This window comes from Ammospiza nelsoni, chromosome 34 (genome assembly GCF_027579445.1).
Source record: "Ammospiza nelsoni isolate bAmmNel1 chromosome 34, bAmmNel1.pri, whole genome shotgun sequence".
In the NCBI taxonomy this organism is placed as follows: Eukaryota; Metazoa; Chordata; class Aves; order Passeriformes; family Passerellidae; genus Ammospiza; species Ammospiza nelsoni.
In genome coordinates this window covers 991,173-1,016,512 of record NC_080666.1, presented here as the reverse complement: position 1 = coordinate 1,016,512, position 25,340 = coordinate 991,173, and the positions used below count along the sequence as shown (strand labels likewise).

The following is a 25,340-nucleotide window of genomic DNA, read 5'->3' as shown; positions in this document are numbered from 1 at the left end:
GGCTGAGTTTTTTTGAGGTGGGAACAAGGCAATTTATAATGGGATTGAGCCTCTTGAGGGTAAGATTGAGGTGTTTTCAGTGGGACTGAGTCATTTTGAGGTGACAGATCAATCCATCTTGAATTTTGGAGTGCAAAGATATGGAGAACATTTCCTGAAATCCCCCAAGAACCCACAAATCTTCCAGAATATGTCCCAAAATGATAAATCGCTGCTCAAGTATCTGTTAACTGATGGAACTTTAGGCATCTTTGATAAATTTCTTTCTTTTTAGTCCTATTCCAGGTGTTTTGAAGTGATAAAGAAAAATCAAGAGGAAATTGGGGCCAAACCAAAAGGATAACCAGCCAGGTGTCCTCCCAGCACAGATCACTGAATGTGGGTCAGCAGGGCTCTGCCCAACGTGCATCCTCCCATGGGGGATGAAGCTGGAGTGGTACATGAAGCTCTTCCTGCAATTGGAGCATTTCCAGGGCTTCCCTTACCAGTGCCTCTGTTGGTGTTTGGTCAAGTGAGAGCTGTGGGTGAAGCTCTTCCCACACTGGGGACACCCATAGGGCCTCTCCCCAGTGTGGATGCACCAGTGGGTGACGAGGGTGGAGTAGTCTCTGAATCCCTTCCTGCAGCTGGGGCACTGGAAGGGCCTCTCGTCTGTGTGAATCCGCTGGTGCCGGGGGAGATTTGAGCTGGTGTGAAACCTCTTCCCACACTGGAGACACTCGTAGGGCCTCTTTCCAGTGTGGATGCTGTGGAGAGTTAGGGATCTGCATGCGGAAGAAATCGGGCTGTACGGTCAGTCAGGACATCCCCCCCCCTGCAGTCAGACCTTTGCTCCGTACCTGGCTGCACCCAGCCGGACGTGAGCAGAAGGAAATGACACTGACTGCCCAAGCTATAAAAACCCTTGTGACCCCTCAATAAACGCCATTTGCTGTCCACCACGTTAGTGTCAGGAGCATATGGACCGAGTGACCCTGGGGTTTGGGCCACCGTGCCGCACTAAGAACCAGGTCGCCATGCCTTGAGAAGGCAACAGGGTCAAGGTGCTTTTCTTTCTTATGGGAAAAAAGCACCTTTCACATCCAGGCACCCATGACCAAAGTTGGGAATCCACCTCCAGAATTCCCTATATCCAAGGATTTCTCCCACACAAAAGCTGCCAGGAGAGACAGGTCTGGCTGGCCTTGGTTTCTGAAGAGCTGTTTCTCATCTGCCTTTGAAACACTGGGGCTCTGTACTTTCCATCTTACTGAAAAGAGCTCTTCTTCCTATCCTGGTGCCCATGGCCAAATCTGAGATTCCACCTTCAAAATTACCTATATCGAAGGATTTCCTCCAGATGAAAGGTGCCAGGAGAGAAAGGTCTGGCTGAGTTGGCCTCTCAGGAGCCTTCTCTCTCTGCTTCTGCCCCTGAAACACTTGGGCTCTGTGCTTTCCTTCCTGTGGAAAAAACCATCCTAGATATCATAGATATTTGCAGAAATGGCCAAAATTGGGATTCCACCTGCAAAATTCTCTATATCCAAGGGCTGCTTTCAGACTGAAGCTACCAGGACAGAGAGCTCTGGCTGGCCTTGGCCTCTGATGGCTGCCTTTCATCTGGCCCTGAAACACCAGTGTTCCGTGCTTTCCTTCCTATGGAAAAGAACCGTCCTTCTTCTCCAGGCCAAAACTGGTATTCCACCTCTAAAATTCCCTATATCCAGAGATTGCTCCCTGACAAAATATGCCAGCATCATCTAATCTGGCTGCCCTTGGCCTCTGGTGGCTTCCCCTCATCTGCCCCTGGAACACTGGGGCTTGGTTGTTTCCTTCCTATGGACACCACTGGGACACTGTGAGGACCTGGTGGAACCATGGAGACCATTGTGACATTTTGGGATACCATGGTGACACCGTGGGGCTTCGTGGAACCAAGAGACCACCATGGCTCTGTGGGGCCTCATGGAACCATGGAGACCATTAGGACCCTTCAGGGCCTCGTGTAACCACGGGGCCATTGTGACACCTCAGGGCCTCATGGAAGCAACGGAGCCACTGGGACATTGTGGGGCCTCATAGAACCAGGGGAACATGGAACAACTCTGGCTGATTTGGCCTCCCAGGGGCCAGGGTCTGGCAGATCTTGGAATGTCAAGAGCTGCCTCTCATCTGCCCATGAAACACTGGGGCTCCATGCTTTCCTTCCCATGGAAAGAACTGTCTCTCTTTTATGAACCCCATGGACAAAATTGGTATTCCCCATTAAAAATTTCCTGTATGCAAGGGTATTCGCAGAAGAAAAACCTGCCAGATCTGCCTGGCCTGGGCTTCTGGTGGTCACATCTCATCTTCCTTGGAAGCACCAGGGCTCTGTGCCTGCCTTCCTATGGAAAAGAACTGGCCTTGTCCAGCGGCCATGGCAAAAATTGGAATTTGGTTGCCAAAACTCCATCTATCCTGGGATTGCTCCCAGACAAAAGCTGGCCGGATAGACAGCTCTGCCTGGTCTTGACCTCTGTGATATTCTAAGACTATGAGCAGAATATTTTCATCAGAAAACACCTTGGAGAGGGCGGAAAGATCTCCCAGGCTGGGATTTGCAGGCCTCAAGAACATAACTCATGTATGGAGGCTGATGTGCCAGGGCTCACCTGTGAAGAGACTGAGGAGAGAACAGCAGTGTCCTGGAAGGGCTGGAAGGGTGGATTAGGAAACGGTTGAGCTTTTTCTCCATAATGGGAAACAGCCCGATAGAGAAATTATACCACAAATGCAGAAGGGGAGACCAAGACTTCCCTCCCAGGGCAGGGCTGTGGAGCAACACATCCCCCGGAAGGAGCCTGGGTCAGCCCCAGGCTTTGTGTGGGCAGGCAGAGGCAGGCAGGAAGCAGAGCTGTCAGCAAAGGAAGGGCCCAGCCAGGTGGGGCAGCCGGGGGATGCTGACAGCCTGCAGGGACAGAGGCGCAGTGCAGGGACACTGTGGGACAGCCTGGACTGCACAGGGCACAGGGATGGGCAGCAGCTGCAAGACAGCCCTGCCAGAGCCAACTTGGGCAGCACTTTGGCTGTGGCTGCTGGCCCTGGGCCTGAGGCCACGAGGGGACAAGTGACCCTTGCAGGGCTGGGGCCTCATTGCCTCCTTGTCCCTGCTCAGCAGCCTGGCAGGGGCCGCCCCATGCTCCTGCCCTTGCCATTGCACATCCCCACATTCCAGTGCCCATCCTGGGAAGAGCCCTGAGCAAGGAGGGAGGGACAGGATCTGTCTGGCCAGGGGCTGGGGCTCAGGCCTTGGCCCTTTGCATTCCTGACACACATCCGGCTTTGCTCAGCACCAGAGACACCTTTGCCTTGTTTGTCCCCAGCTGTCACCACTGCCTCCAGTGTTCTGCTCTAACTGGAACCTGGGGACACTTTCCCAGTCGTGTCTCTCCACAGAACCCATTAAAACTTTTTTTAAGTTCAGTGTTTTAACTTTGAGTTCTTGAGAAGTTTTTTGAACGCTCTCTCAGGGACTGAGGCTGATGTAAAAAACACCCAAGCCTCATGAGGCTCATTAAAGTCCTTGTGATGTGTCTGTGCTGCTGAGCTTTAAAGGAACAGCTCTTCCCAGGGCCAGCTCCTCTCCCAGCCCAGCAGGGCTGAGGGCTCTGCCTGCGGGCACTGAGGGGACAGGAGCCAGGCAGAGACAGGCTGTAGGCAATCAGTATTGGGAAGACATTGAGCTGAGACTTCACTTGGGGAAACATCTTCACAGCCCTGTGCATGGTGAGTGTGTGGGTGCAGGGCAATGTCCCCTGTGCTCCTGGAGGGATCTCCTGAAGCCAGCACACCCCACAGCCTGGGGGATGTGTCACGAGGACTCTCCCAGTTTCTCTGTGGCACAGGAGCAGGAGGAGGAGGATGTGCTGCAGGGCGGGACTGCCCTGGGCGCCGTCAGAGGGACAGAGCAGGACGGCTCCTGCTGCCAGGGACGGCTGCAGGGGCTGAAGCTGGGGCTGCAGCCAGGGCTGCCCAGGGCTGTCCTGCAGAGCAGCTCCCGCAGCCCTCAGGGCTCTTGGCCAGTCCAGGGCATGTGCCACCTGCCAGGGGCAGCTCTCAGCCTACCTGGCAGCTCCCCATGGACCCTGCTGGGGAGAAGTTGGAGGTGGAAGGAGCCATCCCCATCTGGGCAGATTCCTCCTGCTCTGGAGATGGTGCTGCATGGCCAGGGCTGCTCTCAGCTTTCTCCTGAAGGGAAGGGAAAGGGGCTGTCCGCTTTGGCTGTGTCACTGAGACTCCTGCACTGTCACCCTGGGCATCAGCAGATGGGCCTCAGATCTCCCTCAGAAAGTGCCTCCTCAGCCTCCTCTCCCTACAGACAGCAGCAGCAGCACCTTGGCTTGCAGCATCTCTGTTTGTCCGGCCTGCCCTTAAGGCCCTGCTGCCAGGGAGATGCCCCTGGGCAGTGCCCTGTGCTGGGAGGGGTCTGCAGAGCAGAGCTGAGCCCCCAGAGCTGGGCTGGGCTCTGGCAGCACTGGCAGGGACAGGGCTTGGATAGAGAGAAACAGCTCCCAGTAGGCACAACTCCAGGCAGCAGAGAGCCAGACCAACCCTTAGCATCCCTCCCTGTCCAGCTGCGTAAGGAAAGAGAAAAGGGCTTAGAGAAATTGACTTTTAAACTGGAGTCTTTAAAAACCCAACTTCTTTTTCAAGCTCAGTTTATGTTGGATCACCCTGAACTAGAGGGAGGTGGAATGGGCAAAGTGCACCTGTGTGGGGACCAGCAGGTCTGACTGCAGTGGGGCAGAGTGAGCCCTGTTTTCCCTGTGGGCTTCCCCAGGGTTCAGGCTGAGAGCAGTGCTTAAGATGAATCAGTAAATCAGGAGCATAAACCCAAACTCAAGAATAAACATATTGAGTGAAGTATCCCCACAGGTAAAGAAGTAGCTTTGAGAGAATTCCTAAAATAACCCCATAGGGTTTATTCCAAGAGCTTGGTCTCAGCTTTTCAATGTCTTGTTTCTACAGTCCACAACGCCCAGAGTTAGGAATGTCCAACAGCAGCTCCATCAGCCACTTCCTCCTGCTGGCATTGGCAGACACGGGGCAGCTGCAGCTCCTGCACTTCTGCCTCTTGCTGGGCATCTCCCTCGCTGCCCTCCTGGCCAACAGCCTCATCATCAGCGCCGTAGCCTGCAGCCACCACCTGCACACGCCCATGTTCTTCTTCCTGCTCAACCTGGCCCTCAGCGACCTGGGCATGATCTGCACCACTGTCCCCAAAGCCATGCACAATTCCCTCTGGGACACCAGGAACATCTCATACTCAGGATGTGCTGCACAGGTATTTTTCTTTGCCTTTTTCATTGCATCAGAATTTGCATTTCTCACCATCATGTGCTACGACCGCTATGTGTCCATCTGCAAACCCCTGCACTACGGGACCCTCCTGGGCAGCAGAGCTTGTGCCCACATGGCAGCAGCTGCCTGGGCCAGTGCCTTTCTCAATGCTCTGCTGCACACGGCCAATACATTTTCCCTGCCCCTGTGCCACGGCAATGCCCTGAGCCAGTTCTTCTGTGAAATCCCCCAGATCCTAAAGCTCTCCTGCTCACACTCCAGCTTAAGGGAAGTTGGGCTTCTTGTGGTCACTTTCTGTTTAGGGTTTGGTTGTTTTGTGTTCATGGTTTTCTCCTATGTGCAGATCTTCAGGGCTGTGCTGAGGATCCCCTCCAAGCAGGGACGGCGCAAAGCCTTTTCCACCTGCCTCCCTCACCTGGCTGTGGTCTCCCTGTTCCTCAGCACTGACACATTTGCTCACCTGAAGCCCCCCTCCATCTCCTCTCCATCCCTGGATGTAGCAGTGTCCTTTCTGTACTCGGTGGTGTCTCCAGCCCTAAACCCCCTCATCTACAGCCTGAGGAACCAGCAGCTCAAGGAATCTCTCAGGAAAGCTGTGACTGGATGCTTTTCAGCCTTTTCATTGTCCCATAAGAGCCCTCACAGTGCTTTGCATTGGGAGCCCCAAAGGAGCTGGAAACACACCCCTGCTTTGGCTCCTGCTGTCTCTCAGCATTCTCCCTCTCTCAAGGGGCTGCAAGTGGGTCAGATCCTGGGAAGGGACAGCAGGCCAGAGACCCAAATTAATCAAAGAGATATTCCAGACTGTATGGCCCCAGTTCTGGTATAAAAGCTAAGGAAGGAGGAAGAATAGGGGGCATTTCCTATTTACAGTGTTTGTCTTCTTGATAAACCACTCCAGCTGCTGAAGTTCTGCTTCCTAGGAAGTGGCTGAACATCACTTGCTGAGAGAAGAAGAGATTAAAATTATTGGGGTTTTTCCTCATTGCTGGTGCCTGTAAAAACTTCCCCTTTTGCTATAGAAAACTGCCTTATCCCAGTCCACAATTTGTCTCCCATAACATTTTCTCTCCCCTGTGCAGCCAGGGAGGGGAGTGCTAGAGCTGCTTGGTAGGCACATGGACTCCAGCAGAGGTAACCCATCAGAACAAGCCACAGAAGGCCTGCTTTCTTCTGTCAGCAGCTCTCAGTGCATATCATGAGAGGCCAAGTCTGCCCTTAAGTATATTTTAAATTTTTTTCTAATTCCGATTCTATACAATAAAAGAAATGCTCTTATCCACCCCCTTCAATTTCATTATCCCTCCTACTTGTGTGACCCAGAGAAATTGTGTAAGAAGGGAGTCTCACATTGTGTTTAGGTGAAATAAATGAATATGCAACCACTTTGTAAAAAATTTTATACTATTCTTATCACAGCAGGAATGAACAGAAATGGGCACAGCTTTGTGCCTGCCCCAGCTTTGTCATGGGCCCTGGGCCTGGAGCAGGAGCAGCTCTTGAGGGCCCCAAGGCCGGGGCTCTTGTGCTGCCCTAGGCAGATGGGATGGCAGCAGGGGCTCCAGAGCTCTCAGCACCTCAGCCCAAGGGGAGCACGGCAGCCAGGGAGCCTCCTTTGGCCTTGGCCAAGCACCTTCCCCCATGGCTGGGGCTGAGTCCTGTGGCAGCTGCAGCTGCTGCTGTGCCCTTGCCAGGGGCGGAGGCCGTGGGGCAGTGCCCAGAGCAGCCTGGCCTGAGCAGAGCTGTGGGGCCAGAGCTGGCTGGGCTGGGCTGGGCTGGGGAGAGGCCCTTGGTGCTGCCCAGAGCTCAGGGCAGCGGGCAGAGCTTGCAGAGAGCTGGGCTGGGCTCAGAGAGCCTGGCCCAGAAACCATCAGTGTCCATCTCAGCCTGGCTGAGCGTGCAGGGCAGGACTCAGGCCAGGCCTTGTGGGGCAGGGTCAGCACCTGTGCAAGGCATTGCAAACAGGCAAGTGGCCCAGAGAGGAGGCTGCTCTGTGCCCTTGGTGGCATGGACAGAGCAGGGAGGGGGCCCAGGACATTTGTCAGTGCCAGCCTCTGTGCACAGCCCTTGGCAGCCCTGGCTGCTGAGCCCAGCTTTGGCCTGGGCTGAGTTTGGCTGTGGCCCAGCTCCATCCTCCTGCGGGGCTCAGGGCCTGTTCCTGGCCATGGCCAGCCCTGGCTGCCTCTCTGCTGGCCCAGAGGCCGGCAGAGCCCGGGGCAGGGCTGTCTGTGCAGCCCCACAGGTGCCAGGGGCTCTGCAGGAGCTGGCAGAGGCTGCCCAGCAGGGAGGCCATGGGGCACAGAGCCCCAAGGCTGCTGTGGGCACCACGGCACAGGGGCCGTTCCCAGCCGCAATGCTCCTGGCCTGGGCTGGGCCTGCACAGGGGCTGGGCCACCATGGCTGGGCCAGCACAGGGCCACAAAGGGGCCACGCAGCCGCTGCCGGGGCTGACAGCAAGGCCAGGCACACACAAGCAATTGCTGAGCATGGCCTGCGCTGGCCAGGCCTGACTGTGCCAAAGGCAGAGCTCAGCTGCCCTTGGGGGCTGCAGCAACAGTCCAGAGCCCAAAGAGCCTCCGTGGCTGTGCTGGAGACCAAGGCTGCAGGAGGGAAATGCAGGGCTGCTGCGAGATGGGGAGGACATTGAATTCCAGCACACACCTCAGCTCTCTGATGATCCTGGCACCATGCTGGGCCCCTTTTTCAGACTGGAGCAGAGCAGATGTTGATGGGACAGGAGCCCTGCGGGGCTGTCAGGGACCTGCAGCTTGCAAGGTGCTCTGCTCTCCCTCAGGTGCTCTTGGAGAGATGCAATCCCAGCTGGGCACCTGTGGAGAGATTTATTAATAATTGGTTGGCTGAGAAAGGCCATACTGACATAATACCACTGGTCAAGCTGAGAGAGGGAAGTCAGCAGTCAGTAAGCTGAAAGGAGAAGTCAGCAGTCAGTGACCAATGACAGGCAAGGACAGAATGCCCTTGCCGCAACATGAGGATAGGGAAGAGAGATTCTCCCTGAGAATATGTAGAAAGTATCAAAAGTAGAGCCGTAGGAATGCAGAAGTAGGCGTAGTTGCTGATATGTAACTAACCAATCCTGAGCTCAACTTCTGCAATATGTATGAAGCTCATTATGAACTGTATTTAACCTGCTGCACTGATCAATAAAATTGGGCCTGTGATGATCTAATTGATGTCCTGGTCTCCTTCCGTCGACAGGCACCTCAGGGCACAAGTGGCCCTGCCTTTTCACGGGCACACAGCTGATGTCTGCCTGGAAAGGGGCACAGGTTTTAATACCTGTTAGTTTCATCATATACAGGCAAAACTTTATCATCTGGGTCATTTGAGTACTGTTAAGAAATGGCAAAGTTTTCCCACCAGGAACAGGGTTTTCCTGGAGGTGTACAGATGGCAGGAGAAGAAATACTGATCTTGCTTTCTACTGGTGTCACCAGTATCCATTCTATTATATAAATCTCTCTTTTCCATTTGGGGTTTCAAGCTCTCCTATTGAAATGGCCATGTCAAAGGACATCTCTTCACTAGATGAGCTGGATATTTATGCTTCCCATTGCTCCCAGATTTCCTCATCCAGATGCTCTCTGGTCATGCCTCTCAACTGACTGGCTTCATGCTTTGAGCTGCAGGAAGTTGCCCAATCATTCCAAAGTGCAAATAAATAATCAACATCTTTATGGTGTTTATATCTATCACAGAACTGCCTTTTCTTATGTCTTTGTCTAAAACTGTTCCTGTACAGAAATCCCTTGGGGATGGTGGACATGTCAGATGCTGCTGGGACATCATGGAGAACTCTGTTTGCTGAAATGTTAAACTGTATCCTGTTCAAATTGTGTTTTTTGGCAAGAAACCCTTCTGTGCCCCTGAATGTCACCAATTCCTGAGCCCAAAGGACACAAACCTGATAAGTTGTGGTTCCCACTGCAGGGGCTCTGCACAGGAGAGATTTTCATTTTTTTTCCTCCCTCTGGGTATGGAGGGAGCTCCTGACTTCAGCCTGTGACTTGTGTGTGCAAAGAGCAAATCTGGGCAGAACTGGGGCAGGAAGGGTTTGGGGGACCTTGGGATCTGTGCTGGGCACAGAAGGTGTTTTCCACTGCTCTGAGACTGTCTGCTGTGGAAAGTGGATTTAATATCCAGCAGAGGAATGACTTTTGTATTTGATGGAGCTGTGCCTTCCCTTGGCTTTGTTGGCTGACAAGAAATGAACATCCCTCTGTGTCTCGGGCAGCTCCTTCTCCAAGGAAAGCAGGTGGGAGTTGGAGCCAAGGAGCTGAAAGCTGCAGGTGCAGCCTGGGCTGGAGGGAGCTCAGATTTGCACAAGGCTGCTCTGAGTGCCAGGGCTGGGATGGGGGAAATGGTGGGGTGGGGGTAGGGACAGAGTCTGATTGATTGTCAGCCATGAAGGGTCTTGATTTTCATCTCTATACAAACTGCATGAGGAGGTACTTGGATTCAGTGTCAATTGGAGATTGCATATATCAATGAATTAACAGGAAAACAAAACTAAACAGGACCTAAAAAATGTTTTCTCACTCTCTTTTTAAATATCATGTATTCACTTTGAATACACTACTGGGATCTACGTAACTACAAATTATTTGGAAACTGAAATAAAATTATTTCGCAGAGGCTTGGCTTGTAAGGTGTTGGAGTGTTATTGAGCCCTGGGACACTGAATTCGTGCACTGAAGAGCTGAAGGCTGAACAAGCCTCAGGAGCAGGAAAATTCAGCAGCAGCCTCCAAGGTGCTGAGGATGTCAGCAGCCCCCACTGAGGCCATCCCTGCCCAGAGACCGTGGGGGAATGGGCAGACAAGGAGAGCGTCCCTGGGGCTGGGGTAGCACAACTCAGAGGCAGCAGCAGCTCCAGCTGGGAAATGGAGTGTGGAATGTGGCTGGGAAAGCCCTGCCTGGGCTGGGCCAAGCAGGACAGACAAGCCCTGACTCCCATTCCCCAAAAAACTCTCCCAAGGAGACATTTCAAAGGAGTTACAATTTTTTGTGTACTCTGAGTTCGACTCACTGGAGAAATACCAGCGAGAGATTCTCAGGAGCTCAAAACAACAAAACAAAATTTGCTGGCAACTTTAGAAAATCAGAGAAACTTTGGCAAAAGGTTTATTATGACACTGTAGTGGTTTTGGTTTGTAATTTAACATTTTTCTAATCTTGAGATTTCTTAATTAACGTATTGATGAATGTGGTGGGTTTTATTGTCAATTAATTATTTATGTATTTATTTTGTTGTGAGATAGGAGTGTGAGAAAGGTACAGTAGGCTTAAAACATTTAAAGGGTAGGAAGAAAATTTTATTAAAAGTAACTAAAAGGAAAAAGGTAGTAAGAATTAAAATAAACTCTTAGAACAGCTGTTTTTTACAACGTTATTTTTACTGGCAATTTAAAGAAACGAAACCTAAAATTTCTAGTTATTTACTATTTTTGAAATAGTCTTGTTTTAGTTTTCTTTGGGAGAGAAGTTTTTCTCTTTAAGGTTATGGAGATTCTTTTACAAGAGGAAAAAAAAGCGGTTTTGTGGTTATTAATTTTGTCATGGATAACAGTGGTCTGGAGGACTTTGTTATTGTTGTAATAAATAGGTATGATTCGTGCTGATAAAAACTGAAACAGTAATCAATATTGATACAGTAATTAATATCTGGGAATAATAAAACAGTTAAAAGTAGTAATGCCAAAGAAGAGGGGGAGAGGAGGGGCCCCACCACCCCCCTCTCCCAGCAGATGTTCACAAGGACAGGAGGAAAGAAGCTGAAGATACAGTTGCTAAAAATGAGCAGAAAGGAAGCAAAATCTGGTTGGGTCCCAGAAAATGCTAATTATAAGGGATTTATCGCCTTGATATGTAGATGCAGTGATATGTTAGTCTTGGCTTACATTGTACTGGCTTGGTGCGCATGTGTAACCCAAAGGTGAATTAAAGGACAACGAAGAAGACTACAGGGCCTTCATCAGTGATGACCCCCAAAGACTTGTGCGACCACCAAACCGAGTGGCGGCACATGCGTGATAAAGGTGGTAATGAAGGCAGAGATAGAGATATGACGAACTGAAAATAGGAGGAGATGGCATTGACACATGGCATATAAGGGGTGATTTTCACTTGGCAAGCTTGTACGTGATGTGGCAAGGGTCCCAAAACCCTGCCCTCCGTACTCCGTGGTTATCTTTTGCTTATGCGCTATTATTGGAAACAAATTACCCCTTATTTTAATCAAATTATATTGTATCCAATTTTTTTTTTTTAACTATTCAATTAAATTTGCTACTACTGTTAATATTGTTTGGTTTTTTTACGATGGAATAATTGGGCTAACAAAACACTGTGAAGTTGTTTTTATTGCCAGAAGCTTTTATACAGCTTGTTGATGGGCCATGTTGACTTATGGGGTATTGTTTTAAAGATTAATTCTTTAAAGGTAAAAATCGTTTTTATATAATTTAAAAATTTAAATTTCTTTTTTATCTCTGGGAATAGAGATCTTCTCTTGGTGGTACTGGATTACATTTTAATTTCTGTATGAACTTTCGATGAAATTACAGTTATTTTAACATTTGTTTATTTCAGTATGGAGGTTTTTGTATTATAATAATTTCAATTTTTTTATATCTTAATAGTTTTATGTGTTATAATGAAAAAGAGTTTTTTCTTTATAGTTTATAAGAGGATTTTAGTTTTAAGATTACAGTATTTTTTCTTCATTTTTTTTTGGGGGGGGAGTTCATTTCTCCTCTTTTAACTTTCATGATTTTATGTTGCTTTTTGAAATGCTTGTATTATCTTTTCCTTTTACTTGAGAGAGGATTGAAGTATAGAAAGGGTTAACACCTGACCTGCCAGTAACTTCTGGTGGAAATTGTGGTTGGGTTATGTTAGAATTGGTTTTATTGATAGTTTTGGGGGTTTTTTGTGTTTAATTTTAGTTATTGGGTTATTTTTTACAGGTTGTAGGTTGTAGGGGTTTGTGTTTTAGTTGTTTTGGGGGGAGGGGACTTGGTGGTAAGATTTTAATAGCTGTGCCTGGCTTTGTTCTGGTTGGGGTTTTGTAGCCTCTTTTGTTTTCCTGTTTGGTAGTTGTTGGAGTTTGGTTTGGTTAGAATGGAGCTGATGGGGAGGGGGGCAGCCTGGGGAGGAGGGAAGGGGCTCAGCCCATGGCAGGGTTGCTTGGTTTGGTTTGGTTTGGTTTGGTTTGGTTTGGTTTGGTTTGGTTTGGTTTGGTTTGGTTGAAATGGAGGCCGGGGCTCGCTGCTTCTTTGTTGACTGGAAAAGAAAGAGGAGGTTCCAGGGCTTTTTCATCTTTAACATTTGTGTTTCACAGAGGTGTGTTCAGTATCTTAGTGGTTTAATAGATTGTCAGTTACACAGGAAGTTTTGTATTACTTTTTAAAATTCTTCTCATGTCAAACGATGACAGACAGTCAACAAAAACACTTCTCAAAGTGCTGACTTGGCCCATTCAACCTCACAAACTCTATGCCTGTTCAATTTATTGTTAATCAAAATTTGCAGGAGCACATAAACTGAAGAAAAAGACATAGAAAGCAAGAAAGACAAAAAAGATACAGAGAAGCACACACAGCTACCAACTCCTGGATTCCAGCAGTGTTCCGATGGAAATTCCAAGAGGAGGTAGGGTCACGATGTGTGCTTGTCTTGTGGTCAGACTTCAATACCCCTTGGTCTTCCTGGGCCCTTCCCCCAGGTGGGCCTTGGGCTCATTTGGTCCCTCAGGAGCTGGGCTGGGGCTGCAGAGGTGGCTGTGGAGCATTGCCTGTGCTGTGACAGGGACTGGCAGCCACTGCTGGGCTGGGATAGAGGCTCTGGGGGAATTGGGGTTCCAGGGCAGGGCAGGGCTGGACCTGCCTTTTCATCCCCCACACATGAAATGTTTTGAGCCAACAGTCTCCTCCAGTCTCTCACAAAAGGCAATGATGAAGGTGAAATCCCAATTCTGTCCATGGGTGCCTGGAGGACAAGGACAGATCTTTTCCATAGGAAGGAAAGCACCGAGCCCCAGTGTTTCAGCAGCAGATGAGAAGAGACCCTCAACATGCCATGGTCAGCTGGACCAGTAAGGGGGCCCAGGAGGCCAAATCAGCCAGACCTGTTCCACATTCCCTTAGTTTTATGGTGCCCTATAGTGTCACAATGACACCTTGGTTCCATGAGGCCTTGCAGTGTCACAGTTGTCTCTGTTGTGCCCCAGGCCCCACAATGTCATGCAGCTCCTCTGCTACATTAGGCCTGCAATGTCACAATGGACCTTTGGACCCTGGAGGTTTGCAGTGTTACAATGATCTCTTTTGGCTCCACAGTGTCACAAAGGACCATTGATGACAGGAAGCCCCTCTGTGTCACAAGGGACCTTTGGTTCCTTGCAGTCCTGCAGTGTCACAAAGGCCTCTTGGTTTCACAAGGCCCCGGAGTATCACAGTGGTCCTCTTGGTTCTGTGGGGACCCCCAGGGTCACAATGTTATCACTGGTTCCATGAGGCCTCACAGTGTCACAATGGTTTGCTTATACCATGGGGCCGCACAGTGTCACAATGGTCTCCATTAGTCCCTGAGTCCCCTCAGTGTCACAATGGCCCCTTTGTACCATGAGGCTGTGAAGTCTCTTAGTGATGTCTCCATGGTTCCATGAGGCCTTGAGATGTAACAACAGACCTTTGGCTCCATGGGGTCTTTCAGTGTCACAACGGCCCCTTATTACCATGACACTCCAAAGTGTCACAATGGTCTCCACAGTTCCATGAGGCCTCACAGTGTCACAACGGACCCTTGATTTGATGGGGCCTCACAGTGTCACAATGATCTCTACATTCCATGGAGCCACACAATGTCGGTACGTCCCCCCTGGTCCCATGAGACCCCAGAGTGTCACAATGGTCCCTTGCTTCCATGGGCCCTGTGCTGCTGCATTCTCCCCTTCTCAGGCTGCCCTGCCAGCTGAGAAATGCTCCTTGGGCCTCAACCTTGGCCAACAGCCCCTGGGCTCAGCTCCTCTGCAGCTCATCACAAACACTGTCTGCTCCAGGCACTGCTGCTGCCCAGCCAGCTCCTGGTTCCTTTAGGAGCAGCTCTCGGAACTGTTTTTGTTCCCTCAGTGGCACAACATCCCTGTTCTCACACTGCCAAAGAAAGCTGTTGATGCCAAGTGCGGCCAGGATGAACCATTGCTGGGACTGCAGCCCCTCTCTTGGGGCCCTGCAAACAGCGCTCCAAAAGGAGCCCTTGGAGCTCTCCTGGGCCAGCGACTCCCTCTGAGTGGGGCCTCTCCCAGCTGGGAACTCTCCCGTTTGCTGCACTCGGGGATCCTGAACAACGACGGAGCTTGGGCCGCACCCTCCACTCCTCCAGGCTCAACCCTTCGCCCTTTGCTGGGGAGATGGCAAAGGATCCACAGGCAGCATTTCCTGCCCTCAGGGGAATTGCTCCTGGGTGCCTTGCACTGACTCTTTGTGTCTGTGTGCACACAGGAGTGCCTGTGCTGGGGAAATGCCGCAGAAATGCTGCTCCCTGAGGGGTTGGAGTGCCTTGGATAGCTGAGTCAGTCAGATATCCAGATATCAGTAGGTAAGGTCAAGTCACAAGGTCTAAACTAAGTTAAATGCTCCTAAGAGTTGTACTGTATGTAAGTTGTTAAGTTTAAATTATTAGCTAAGTTAAGGATTGTTAAGTGTTATTCCTCTGTTAAATTTCTAAGTCATAGGTTTTATTTTGGGTTAAATACTGTTAAGTGCTGCTCTTTTGCTTAATTTTGAAGTTGACAAGATCAGGTAAAGTTAAGGAATAAGTTAAGTCCTGTTAAGTTTGAGCTCTGTTAAGCTTTAGGCCATATTCCTTTTATCCTTGCCCTCATTGTCCTTGTGTCTCACAAACACACAGAGAGACAGTTCTCTGTTAAATTCTGGTTTGATTGCCTGGTTTATGTTTGGTGTTGTTGTTGCCTTGTTTCCTTGGTGTGCTTGAAGTTTCCAGTCAGGAGCAGAGTGACTCTTGCCAAGAAACTTTGTGCTGCTGTCCCTTAATATTAAATCTGTTTTTTGCTGATCCCTTGCTGGGGATTTTTTCAGCGCTCTCAAGGCCTCGTTCATAACAGGGTGAAAGAGTCCTGTCCCAGGCTCTGGCCCTGGGGGACACGGGGACGCTGCCGGGGGGTCCCTGTCCCCCTGTGCCACCCCCAGGGCCCCGGCCCCCCGTCCCCATGTCAGGCTCTGGGGTCGATCTCATGGAACATCCTCTGGGGGAGCTTGCAGGGATGAGGGCTGGGGGACCTGGGGGGACAGGGGACCCTGCTGTGCACGAGCAAGGTTGGAACTGTGAGGGGGGCCGGGGCAGAGTGACCTCCCCAGTGACCTTACACAGCTCCTGTGATGTCACAGAGCCTCCAGTGAGGCCACACAGCTTTTTTGCAATGTCACACAGCTCCTGTGATGTCACACATCCTCCTGTGATGTCACACAGCTCCTGTGATGTCACAGAGCCCCAGTGATGTCACACAGCTTTTTTGCGATGTCACACAGCCACCTGTGATGTCACAGCCCACTCTAGCATGTCACAGAGCACCCTTGTGATGTCACAGAGCCACCTCTGGGATGTCAGCCTGGAATGTCATGCAGTTGCACTATGATGTCACAAAAGACTCTGTGATGTCAGAAAGCCATAATGTGATGTCAGAATCTGTTCTGTGATGTCACAACCTGCTCTATGATATTACACAGCCACCCAGTGATGTCACAATCCATTCACTCATGCCACAGAGCTACCCTCTATGATGGTAGGATCTCCTCTATGGCCACGCACCCTACTCTATGATGTCACAGAAGCTTTATGATGTCACAACTCCCTCAGTGATGTCACAAAGCACTCTCTGTGATATCATACTGTTATGAGTAGAAAAGTTGCCCATTTTATTAAAAGGTTGCAGAGTTCCCAGGTTGCGCCAGTTGCTGCCAGGGTGGAGTTCTAACTGTTTGTTGTTGTAATCACCTGTTGTTAATAGTTTTTCATTAACTACCTGTTGTTGATGGTTGGGAATCCCCCTTTTTGTCGAGTGGCACCCTGCCACTTCCTGGATGATGGCACCCGGGACAGTGAGGAGGAGGGGACAACCAAGGATGGGACAATAATTTGATTGGCATGCAAATGACATCGGGGTTTGCAAGCAAATGAGGAAGCCCCTCACCAAACCTAGCCAAAAACCCCTAAAAACAACAAACCAACATGGAATTGAGGGATCAAAGTGATTTCTAGACGGGAAGAACAGAATCCAGTGTCTGCTAAGACCCTTTTTACCACTCACCCTAACCTAAAAACATGTTGGTTGCAAAGAGGACCTCGAATGTCAAACCAAAATACTGGGAATCACCTCGTGCTCTCGTGAGGAAGGAACCCCCAGCTCTGCCGGCAGACCAGTGGACAAACTGGAATCTACCTCCTCCTCTGTGCCACTTCTGGGGGCAGCGGCAGTGTGAGACCCATCGGATCACCCCACCTGAGCTGATTTTTAATAAAGACATTAAAAAGGAGAAAGATCTCTTGCCCTATTTATTTCGTTTATATTAAAAAACCAGTACATTTTTAGGAACGAAAAATATTATTGGTCATTGGTTCTAAGTAATGCAGTTCCTTTCATTCATTCGTTAATCTCCATTGGCTATTTATTTATTTCTCTTTTTGGTAACTAGTAATATTTGAGTCTTTTTGTCACCTTTTTTATCATCTTTTTCTCAGAAAGGGTCAAGGGGGGCATTTTGGGGTCCCTGGTGACATTTCTGGGGCACATTTGGGCAGTTCAGGGTCTGGAGAGGGAATTCAGAGACAGCTTGAGGATCTGAAGGACACTTGGGGGAGCCGGGTGGGCACTTGGAGGGGCACTCAGGGATTCCGAGGGAGAGTTCGGGGTCCGGGGCAGCACATGGAGATCCAGGGGGGCCCTTGGAGATCAGGGAGGGGAATTTGGGGCCCTTTGGGGTCCGGGTGGACCCTTGTGAGGCTCGAACAGGGCTCTCTGGGGTGCAAGGGGTGATGGGAGTTAAAAACGTGGGTGTAATACTGTTAAACGGGGCCGCGGAGCATCACGGGAGTTCGAGGCGCAGCTGCAATGGCTCTCGGTGGAGGCGCGGAGCATGATGGGAGATGAAGTCCTGGCTCCAAGAGCACTGGACACGCGCCACGAAACATGATGGGAGCCGTAGTCCTGGAAGTGGCTGGAACGCTTTGTTAGTGGGTCCGGGAAGGCTTTTGGGGGACACTGCTGCGTCCGAGTTGCGACTGGAGATCCTCGGGGGAACATAAACAGTTCGGGAACACTTGCGGGGAGCTCGGGCATCTTTAACCGGGCTCTTTAGGGTGCAGGGCACGGCAGGAGTTTTAGGCACAGGATTTTTCTGAGGGCCTCTGGGGCCCCGGGGTATGAGAGGAGATGAATTCCCAGAAGTGGCTGTACCGGGCATCTGTGGGGTTGGGAGCACTCAGGGGTCCGGGCATGCTTTTGGGGGTCCCGAATGGGTGCTGAGGGGGCACTGAGAGATCCTGGAGGATCTGGGGGACACTTAAGGGACAGGTGGGGGATGATCCCGGGGTTCTGTGGAGCGCGGGGCATGGTGGGCGTTGTAGTCCAGCTTCAATGGGGCTCAATCAGGCCGCGGGGCATGACGGGAGTTGTAGGCAAAAAAAAGTCGTGCCAATATCAGGCACTGCTTGCGAGATCCTAAACCAGGTGCTGATTGGCTTTGGGCAGTGATGGGCAGAAACCTCAGCAAATGGGATGCGGCAGAGGCGGGAACATCCAATTCAACCTCTCCAGTCCCTCCCAGTACAGCCCAGTTCATCCCAAGTAGAACCCAGTTAAACCCCAGTGCCCCTCCAGTCCCTCCCAGTACACACCAGTATAACCCCAGTACAGACCAGTACAACCCCAGTACAGACCAACTGATCCCAAGTAAAACCCAGCGCAACCCCAGTGCCCCTCCAGTCCCTCCCAGTACAGCCCAGTCCCTCCCAATACACCTGTGCCCATTCCCAGTCCTTCCCAGTTCATCCCAGTGACATCCACAGGATGCCCCAGTGTCCCCAGTCTTCTCTGCAATGGCCCCAGTGTTACCAGTTGTGGTGGTTGGACAGGAAATGGGATTTCTGGGATGCTGGGGTCACTACCATCAGGCCAATGGATGCTCAGATTCTAGGACCGCCTCTGAGAAAAACATAGGGGTTAAAACCCAGAGCTGCGCCCGCCCAGAGTCTCTTGGGACTCCCGTCGGGAGAGGCTTTGGATCTCTCCCCCTGTCCCAGCTGCCGGCTGGGCGGGGGGAGGGGAAAAGCCACAGGGACATGAGGTAGGCCCAGCCCAAGGATGGAAGGGTGGAAGAGCACCAAGAGACATCGGGCAGCCATTCCCCCCTTGGAGAGAGAGAGGGAGAGCCAACGTCTGAATTCAATAGCGGCGCTGGCCCAGGAGGAGAAGCGGGGGGAGTGCGAGGGCAGCGTGGGAGTGCCGGAGCTCTGGGACAGGCAGAGACTGAAATTTTTAACCCTTTTTCTTGCATGATTGGGACCTTGCAAATGCTGATCCTCCTGGAGCTGAATAAGAAGAGAGATAAGAGATGAGATAACAGGGAATGAGCCACGAGGGAAGTGCAGAAGACTCTTGAGTGGGGGAGAGATGATGGAGCGGCCTTTTGGCTGGACTTTTCTTGTGTGGACATAGACTGAACTAGTTTTTTCCTGTTACACAGAGACTGCATTTAGGGGGAGGCAGTGCCTCAGAACAGGGAGGGTTCAATGTGGGTACCCCTCGGCCCCAGGGGGTGAAAAATTGGGGAGGAGAGATGTCCTGAAGGAGAGAGTGTGCCTTTTATGGAGTGAGAGAAGGCATCCTTGAAAGACAACCGTAGAAGCAGCTCTGGTCCATGCACAGTGGTGAGAGCACTGGGCATGGAAGGAAAGGTGTCACGATGGCAAAGGACTTTCCGGGCGGTGCTGAGTGACATGGAAGCACACAAGGTTTCAACGTGTTTCCAGGGGAAGCCTATGGTTCAAGAAGGACTCCTCTCCTCTTCATGAACTGAAGATTGACTATTCTAAAGGGTGTTGCTGAACTGAGAGTTGGTGATTTTGGGGGAATGTAATGCATTGGGAAATTTGGTGGGGCGGAGGAGGAAAGTGCTTTTGTAAGGTTTTTCATTTTTTCCGTCATGTTTTTTTTTTTTTCTTTCTTATTTTCTTGTAATTTAGTTAATAAAGTTTTCTTTATTTCTAAGCAGGAGCCTGCTTTGCTTATTCCTGGTCACATCTCACAGCAGACACCAGGGAGAGGGTATTCTCATGGAGGTGCTGGCTTTGTGCCAGGGCTAAACCATGACACCTTCCTTGTGCTCCCAATCTAGATCCATCTTGGACACCTCTATCTTTGCAGCCTGATCTACCTGCTCATTGTTTTGGTGCTCCTCATTGGCTCTACTCTTGGGGACACGGGCATCTATCTTGCCCGATTGATAAATGACACAAAACTCGGATAAGTTTTGTGGGTGCTTTATTAAGGGCCTGGGGAGCTGGGGGACTCACGTCCCAAAGTCCGAGCCCCGAAATTCACGTATGGGTGCTTCCCTCTTATACATGCGATTCACAACAAAGTTTCTAAGAAACAGTTCTCCGTTCCCCTTGCCTGGTCACAGACCCCTTGTGATACATTCCTTGGTTCACAAACAGATCATTAATCCTCTGCTTATCTTATTCTAAGAGCATTGTATGCTGCCTCGAGACAGGTTAGCATTCTTACTTTCTTGCACTAGTTTAATTATTTATTAAATCTCTAAGACTACCTGCTAGGTAACACACAAAACCCAACACACACTTTTAACGCCTACAAAACTACTTTTTAACAAACCAGTTCACACACAACTCACTATAATTAAATATTTTGCTAAATTTCATTTCTTTTCCAACATTTCCTCCCTTTTGAGCATCCTTCAGTCCTGCTGCAAGGATGCTCAATCAACAGTAACATCTTCATAACGAGGTGGGGAGTGTTCTTCATTCTGCCGCCCACAGGTCATTGCCTTCAGCAACCGGAGAGATCGCCTCTTTTCCTTTTCGATCACACCTAAGAGGCATCTATATACAATCCATATAGTCACTAAAAATACTAAAAACATTAGTACATACTGTATAGCAGACGTAATCCAGCCAGACAGGTGAAGCCCCAAAGAATCAAATACTGCTCCTATCCAATTATGCTGTGCTTCCCTTTCAATTTCCTTGGTTTTGTTTCCACTTCTGCCAGTTGAGAAATATCTTTCTCAACTTCAAGTGTAACATTTGGAATGTGTACACAGCAATGATCTATTCTCCTACTCAGGTAAGATTCAGTACCGTGTTTCCTTGTTGTTTATCCTGATCCCAACCGACTCCTATCTTGCCTCGGCTTCTTTCAGCCCCCCGTTGCCATATTGCAATAACTTCACTGGCCTCAAATTTCTGGCTGTCAAAGATAACACAAGTTAATTGAACATCCATCCCTTCCATGACTGTAACCTTTGTTTCTTCAACCTGTACAAGAGTAGACCCTTGAATGGGTAATAGTCTCATGATCACTAGCAGTAATATAATTAAGAAGGCGGCTTTGCGCGGAAGATCATCCAGGTTGGAGACACTATCTGGGTTTCCCACTGGAACGGTGCCTTCTTTACCCTGGTGTAATGGATCCAAGCATCCATCCCCTGGACCTTCACCGCTGTGTAGGTCGTCATCATCACCTGGTGGGGTCCGCTCCATGATTCCCGTAGCGGATTCGTGATCCACTTCTTGACGTACACCTGGTCCCCAGGCTGGATGTCGTGGACAGAATTCTCCAGCGTGAGCGGTCTATTCCACTGTAACGTATTTCTTAAAGAATTCAAGATCTTATTAAGTGACATAACATACTCTGCAATCGCCTGGTCCCCACTCACATGTACCTCCCTTTTTAATACAGTTGCATGATATGGTTTGCCATATAATATCTCATATGGACTTACGCCTACCTTTTCCCTTGGTTTAATTTGAATCCTGAGTAGGGCCAAAGGCAAAGCTTGAGGCCAGTGCAGTTTAGCTTCCTGGCAAATCTTTTTGATTTGTCCTTTCAGGGTTTGATTCATCCTTTCCACCTGCCCACTAGACTGAGGTCTCCAGGGGGTATGCAAATTCCAGGTTATATCTAACATTCGTGCTAATTCCTGCACTACCCCGGCTATAAAATGCGGACCCCTATCTGATGACAATCCTAAAGGTACTCCAAATCTTGGTATTATTTCTTTTAACAAGGTTCTTACCACCTCCTTAGCCTGATTAGTTCTACATGGAAAAGCTTCCGGCCACCCTGAGAATGTACATACATACACTAACAAGTATCTGTATCCCTGTGCCCTAGGCAATTCGGAAAAATCAACTTGCCAGTAATCTCCTGGTTGTGGCCCGACTTGCAACTTTCCCATTTGTATTTGTCTCCTAACTACTGGATTATTTTTCAAACATACTGGGCACATTGCATTAACTCTTTTTGCCATTGTTAACATCTGATTAGAGATTATCTCATTCTTCAAAAATTTTACCAATACTTCTGCCCCCCAATGACATTTATTATGTTCTGATTCCAAAATAAATTTCATTATGCGGGTAGGTACCACTATTTGTCCCATTGGTGTAACGTACCACCCAAGTTGATTCTTCTGTGCCCCTAGCAAGTTTATTAGTTTTCCATCTTCTATTGAATATTTGGGCTCCTGATTCAGGTATGGGGTAGCCGGATTTGTTCTTACCGGTACCAATGCCATTTGAGTCCATACTTCCCGTGCCACTTGCCAAGCTGTAACATCAGCAAATCGGTTTCCTCTGTAAACACCTCCTTCCGCAGTCTGATGTCCTCTAACATGCATTACTGCAACTGCTTTCGGACTGTGTACCGCATCCAGTAGCTGTAGCACTTCTTCCCGGTGCTTGATGTTGGTTCCCTGTGAATTCAAAAGCCCCCTTTCCTTCCATAATGCCCCATGTACATGAACCACACCAAAGGCATATTTAGAATCTGTCCAGATATTAACACTTTTGTCCTTGCTCAAATACAGGGCTCTGGTGAGTCCAATCACCTCTGCCTTCTGGGCCGAAGTTCCAGGTAACAAAGCCTTTGCCTCTATTACCTGATCCAATGTTACCACTGCATACCCGGCATAGCGAGTCCCATTCTCGACAAAACTGGATCCATCAGTGTATAGTTCCCATTCAGGTTCTTCCAATGGTTCATCCTTTAGGTCAGGTCTGCTGGAATATACTTGTTCAATTACCTCTACACAATCATGCACCAGTCCCCCAGCTTCCTGGTCACTGCGTAAAAACTCTGCTGGATTAACATGATTAGTAGTCCTTATTTCAATATCATCCTGTTCTCTCAGGATGGCCTGGTATTGCAACATTCGACTGGATGATAGCCAGTGACCCCCCTTTTGCTCCAAAACGGCCATGACCATATGGGGAACAAACACTTTCATTTTTGCCCCCAAAGTCAATTTCCGGGCCTCTTGAATAAGAATTATTGTTGCCGCCACGGCTCGTAAACACGAAGGCCACCCGGAACTTACCGAATCCAGTTGTTTAGAGAAGTATCCCACTGGCCTCTTCCAGGATCCCACCTTCTGGGTGAGGACCCCCAATGCCAGTTTTTGCCTCTCATTCACGTACAACTGGAATTCCTTGGTCAGGTCAGGGAGTCCTAGGGCTGGGGCCTCCTTTAGTGCCTGCTTCAATTCCTGGAAGGCCTTCTTTTGCTGTGTCGTCCACTCCAACCGATGCTGCTTCAAGGCCTCATATAGTGGCTTGGCTAGGAGACCGAAATTCATGATCCACAGTCGACACCATCCCACCATTCCTAGAAAAGATCTCAATTCCTGATGGTTACGAGGCAAAGGAATAGCACATATTGCCTCTATTCGGTTTACTCCCAAACGTCTCTGCCCTTGTGTGATCTCACAACCGAGGTAAATAACGCTATTTTTGACCAATTGAGCTTTTTCCTTAGAAACCCGATACCCTGCTTGGCCAAGCATGTTGAGTAATTTAATTGTTAATTCCACGCACATTTCCCTTTCCTTAGTAGCCAGAAAGATGTCTTCTACGTACTGCAGGACTACATACAAGGATGGGGATATTGTTACCTGGGTTATCTTCCATTCCTCCAGTTTCTTGGCCAGTTGGTTTCCAAAAATAGTAGGGGAGCATTTAAATCCCTGTGGGAGTCTTGTCCACATAAGCTGCTTCTTTCTCCCAAAATCAGGACTCTCCCACTCGAAGGCAAAATATTTCCTACTCTCTATTGCCAGTGGGATGCAGAAGAAGGCATCTTTAAGGTCAATCACTGAGAACCATTTAAACTCCTCTGATACAGATGTTAACAAAGTATAAGGATTAGCAACAACTGGATGTATGTCTTTCACTATTTCATTAATAGCCCTTAAGTCCTGTACCAAACGGTACTTACCATTAGGTTTCTTTACTGGAAAAATTGGAGTATTATACTCCGATTCACATTCCTGTAATATTCCTTGAGCCAAAAATTGTTTAATTAACGGGGCTACTCCCCTCCTTGCCTCAAGCTTCAAGGGGTATTGCTTTATCCTCACTGGTCGGGCCCCTTCCTTTAGTTCCACCTTTACTGGCTGTGCAGCTTTAGATTTTCCGGGGACCCCTGACTCCCATACCCAGGGTACTACAGCCTGCTCAATTTCTTCTGGAATAGGAGAGGCATCCACTTCCTTGATCACAAAAATGCCTGCTATTTGTTCCTCAGGTATTTCCAATTTCACCCTTCCCCCCTCAAATATTATTTTCACATTAAGTCGGGACAACAGGTCTCTGCCAAGAAGGGGTGTGGGGCAGTTTGGCATATACAAAAATTGGTGATCTAATTCCTTCCCCCCAAACCTAAGATTTAAAGGTTGTAAAAATGGTTGTTCCTCTAGCTTCCCTGTTGCCCCCACCACCTGTACCGTTGTGTCACTCAAAGGTCCCAATCGTCTATTGAGTACAGAATATGTGGCTCCAGTATCTACCATAAATTCTTGATCCTTTCCATCTATCTCTAAAACTACCCCCAAATCCTGGTCTAGTCAGCTTTGATTCTGATAGTTTCCCAAAACTAGTGCTTGAGTCACCTCTGCTGGTCCTCCCGTGAATCCTCCCACAGGAGCATTCCCCATTGGACCTGTCCTTTATCCTATGTTTCCCAACCCCATACCTCCTCTAACCAGGCATTCATTTTTCCAGTGTCCCAATTGTCGGCAAAACGCACACTGGTTTGGATCCAACCTACCCACGTTAGGTGCAAACCCAAATCCTCCCCGACCTCTTGCCATCCCCCTCTGTCGACAATTAGCTGCTCCCCGACCTTGACCCCTGATGGGTCTTCCTCCTGCCTCTGTCTGTTGCATTACAGCCAGAATACTAGCTTGTTGTCTTTTTGCAGTTTCTTTTTCCCTGTTGTTGTATACCTTCCACGCTACCTCCAACATTTTATCCAAACTTCGAGTATCCTCCCCTTCCAGCTTTTGTAACTTTTTCCTAATATCCTCTTGCGATTGCCCCATAAACAACAATGCCAATTGGAGTTTTCCTGATTGATCCTCTACATCTAAATTAGTAAACTTCCGAGCCATGTCTTTTAATCGTTCCAAAAAGGCAGACGGAGACTCATTCTTGTCCTGCTTGACCGAATACAACTTAGACCAATTCATAGTCTTAGGTATTCCTGTCCTAATTCCTTCCACCAACAATTCCTGATATCGTTTTACAGCCCTTATTCCTCCTGTAGAGTTTGGATCCCACCTGGGTTCCTCACTAGGTACTAATTCGTCAACTGTTTCATTTAGTTGTCGCAACCGAATCTCCTCACGAGCCTTTTCTCTAGTGGCTCTAATAACCATTTCCTTTTCCGTGGAATCCATT

The 25,340-nt window shown here is 49.3% G+C and overlaps 1 protein-coding gene across 1 annotated transcript; it reads left to right on the top strand.

The window, feature by feature from the left end:
- Positions 1-3,827: 3,827 nt before the first annotated feature.
- Positions 3,828-6,524, top strand: LOC132085943 (olfactory receptor 14J1-like). Its single transcript, XM_059491407.1, has 5 exons — positions 3,828-3,914; positions 5,174-5,341; positions 5,387-5,917; positions 6,035-6,061; positions 6,405-6,524. Exons 1-5 carry the CDS (start codon positions 3,828-3,830, stop codon positions 6,522-6,524), a joined length of 933 nt encoding a protein of 310 aa, XP_059347390.1.
- Positions 6,525-25,340: the final 18,816 nt, after the last annotated feature.

Coding starts and splice junctions, on each gene's coding strand:
- LOC132085943 (XM_059491407.1), top strand. CDS start 3,828: ATGTGTCACGAGGACTCTCCCAGTTTCTCTGTGGCACAGGAGCAGGAG. Junction 5,342..5,386: donor TTTTCATTGCATCAGAATTT/GCATTTCTCACC, acceptor GTGTCCATCTGC/AAACCCCTGCACTACGGGAC. Junction 6,062..6,404: donor CCTCTCTCAAGGGGCTGCAA/GTGGGTCAGATC, acceptor TCCCCTGTGCAG/CCAGGGAGGGGAGTGCTAGA.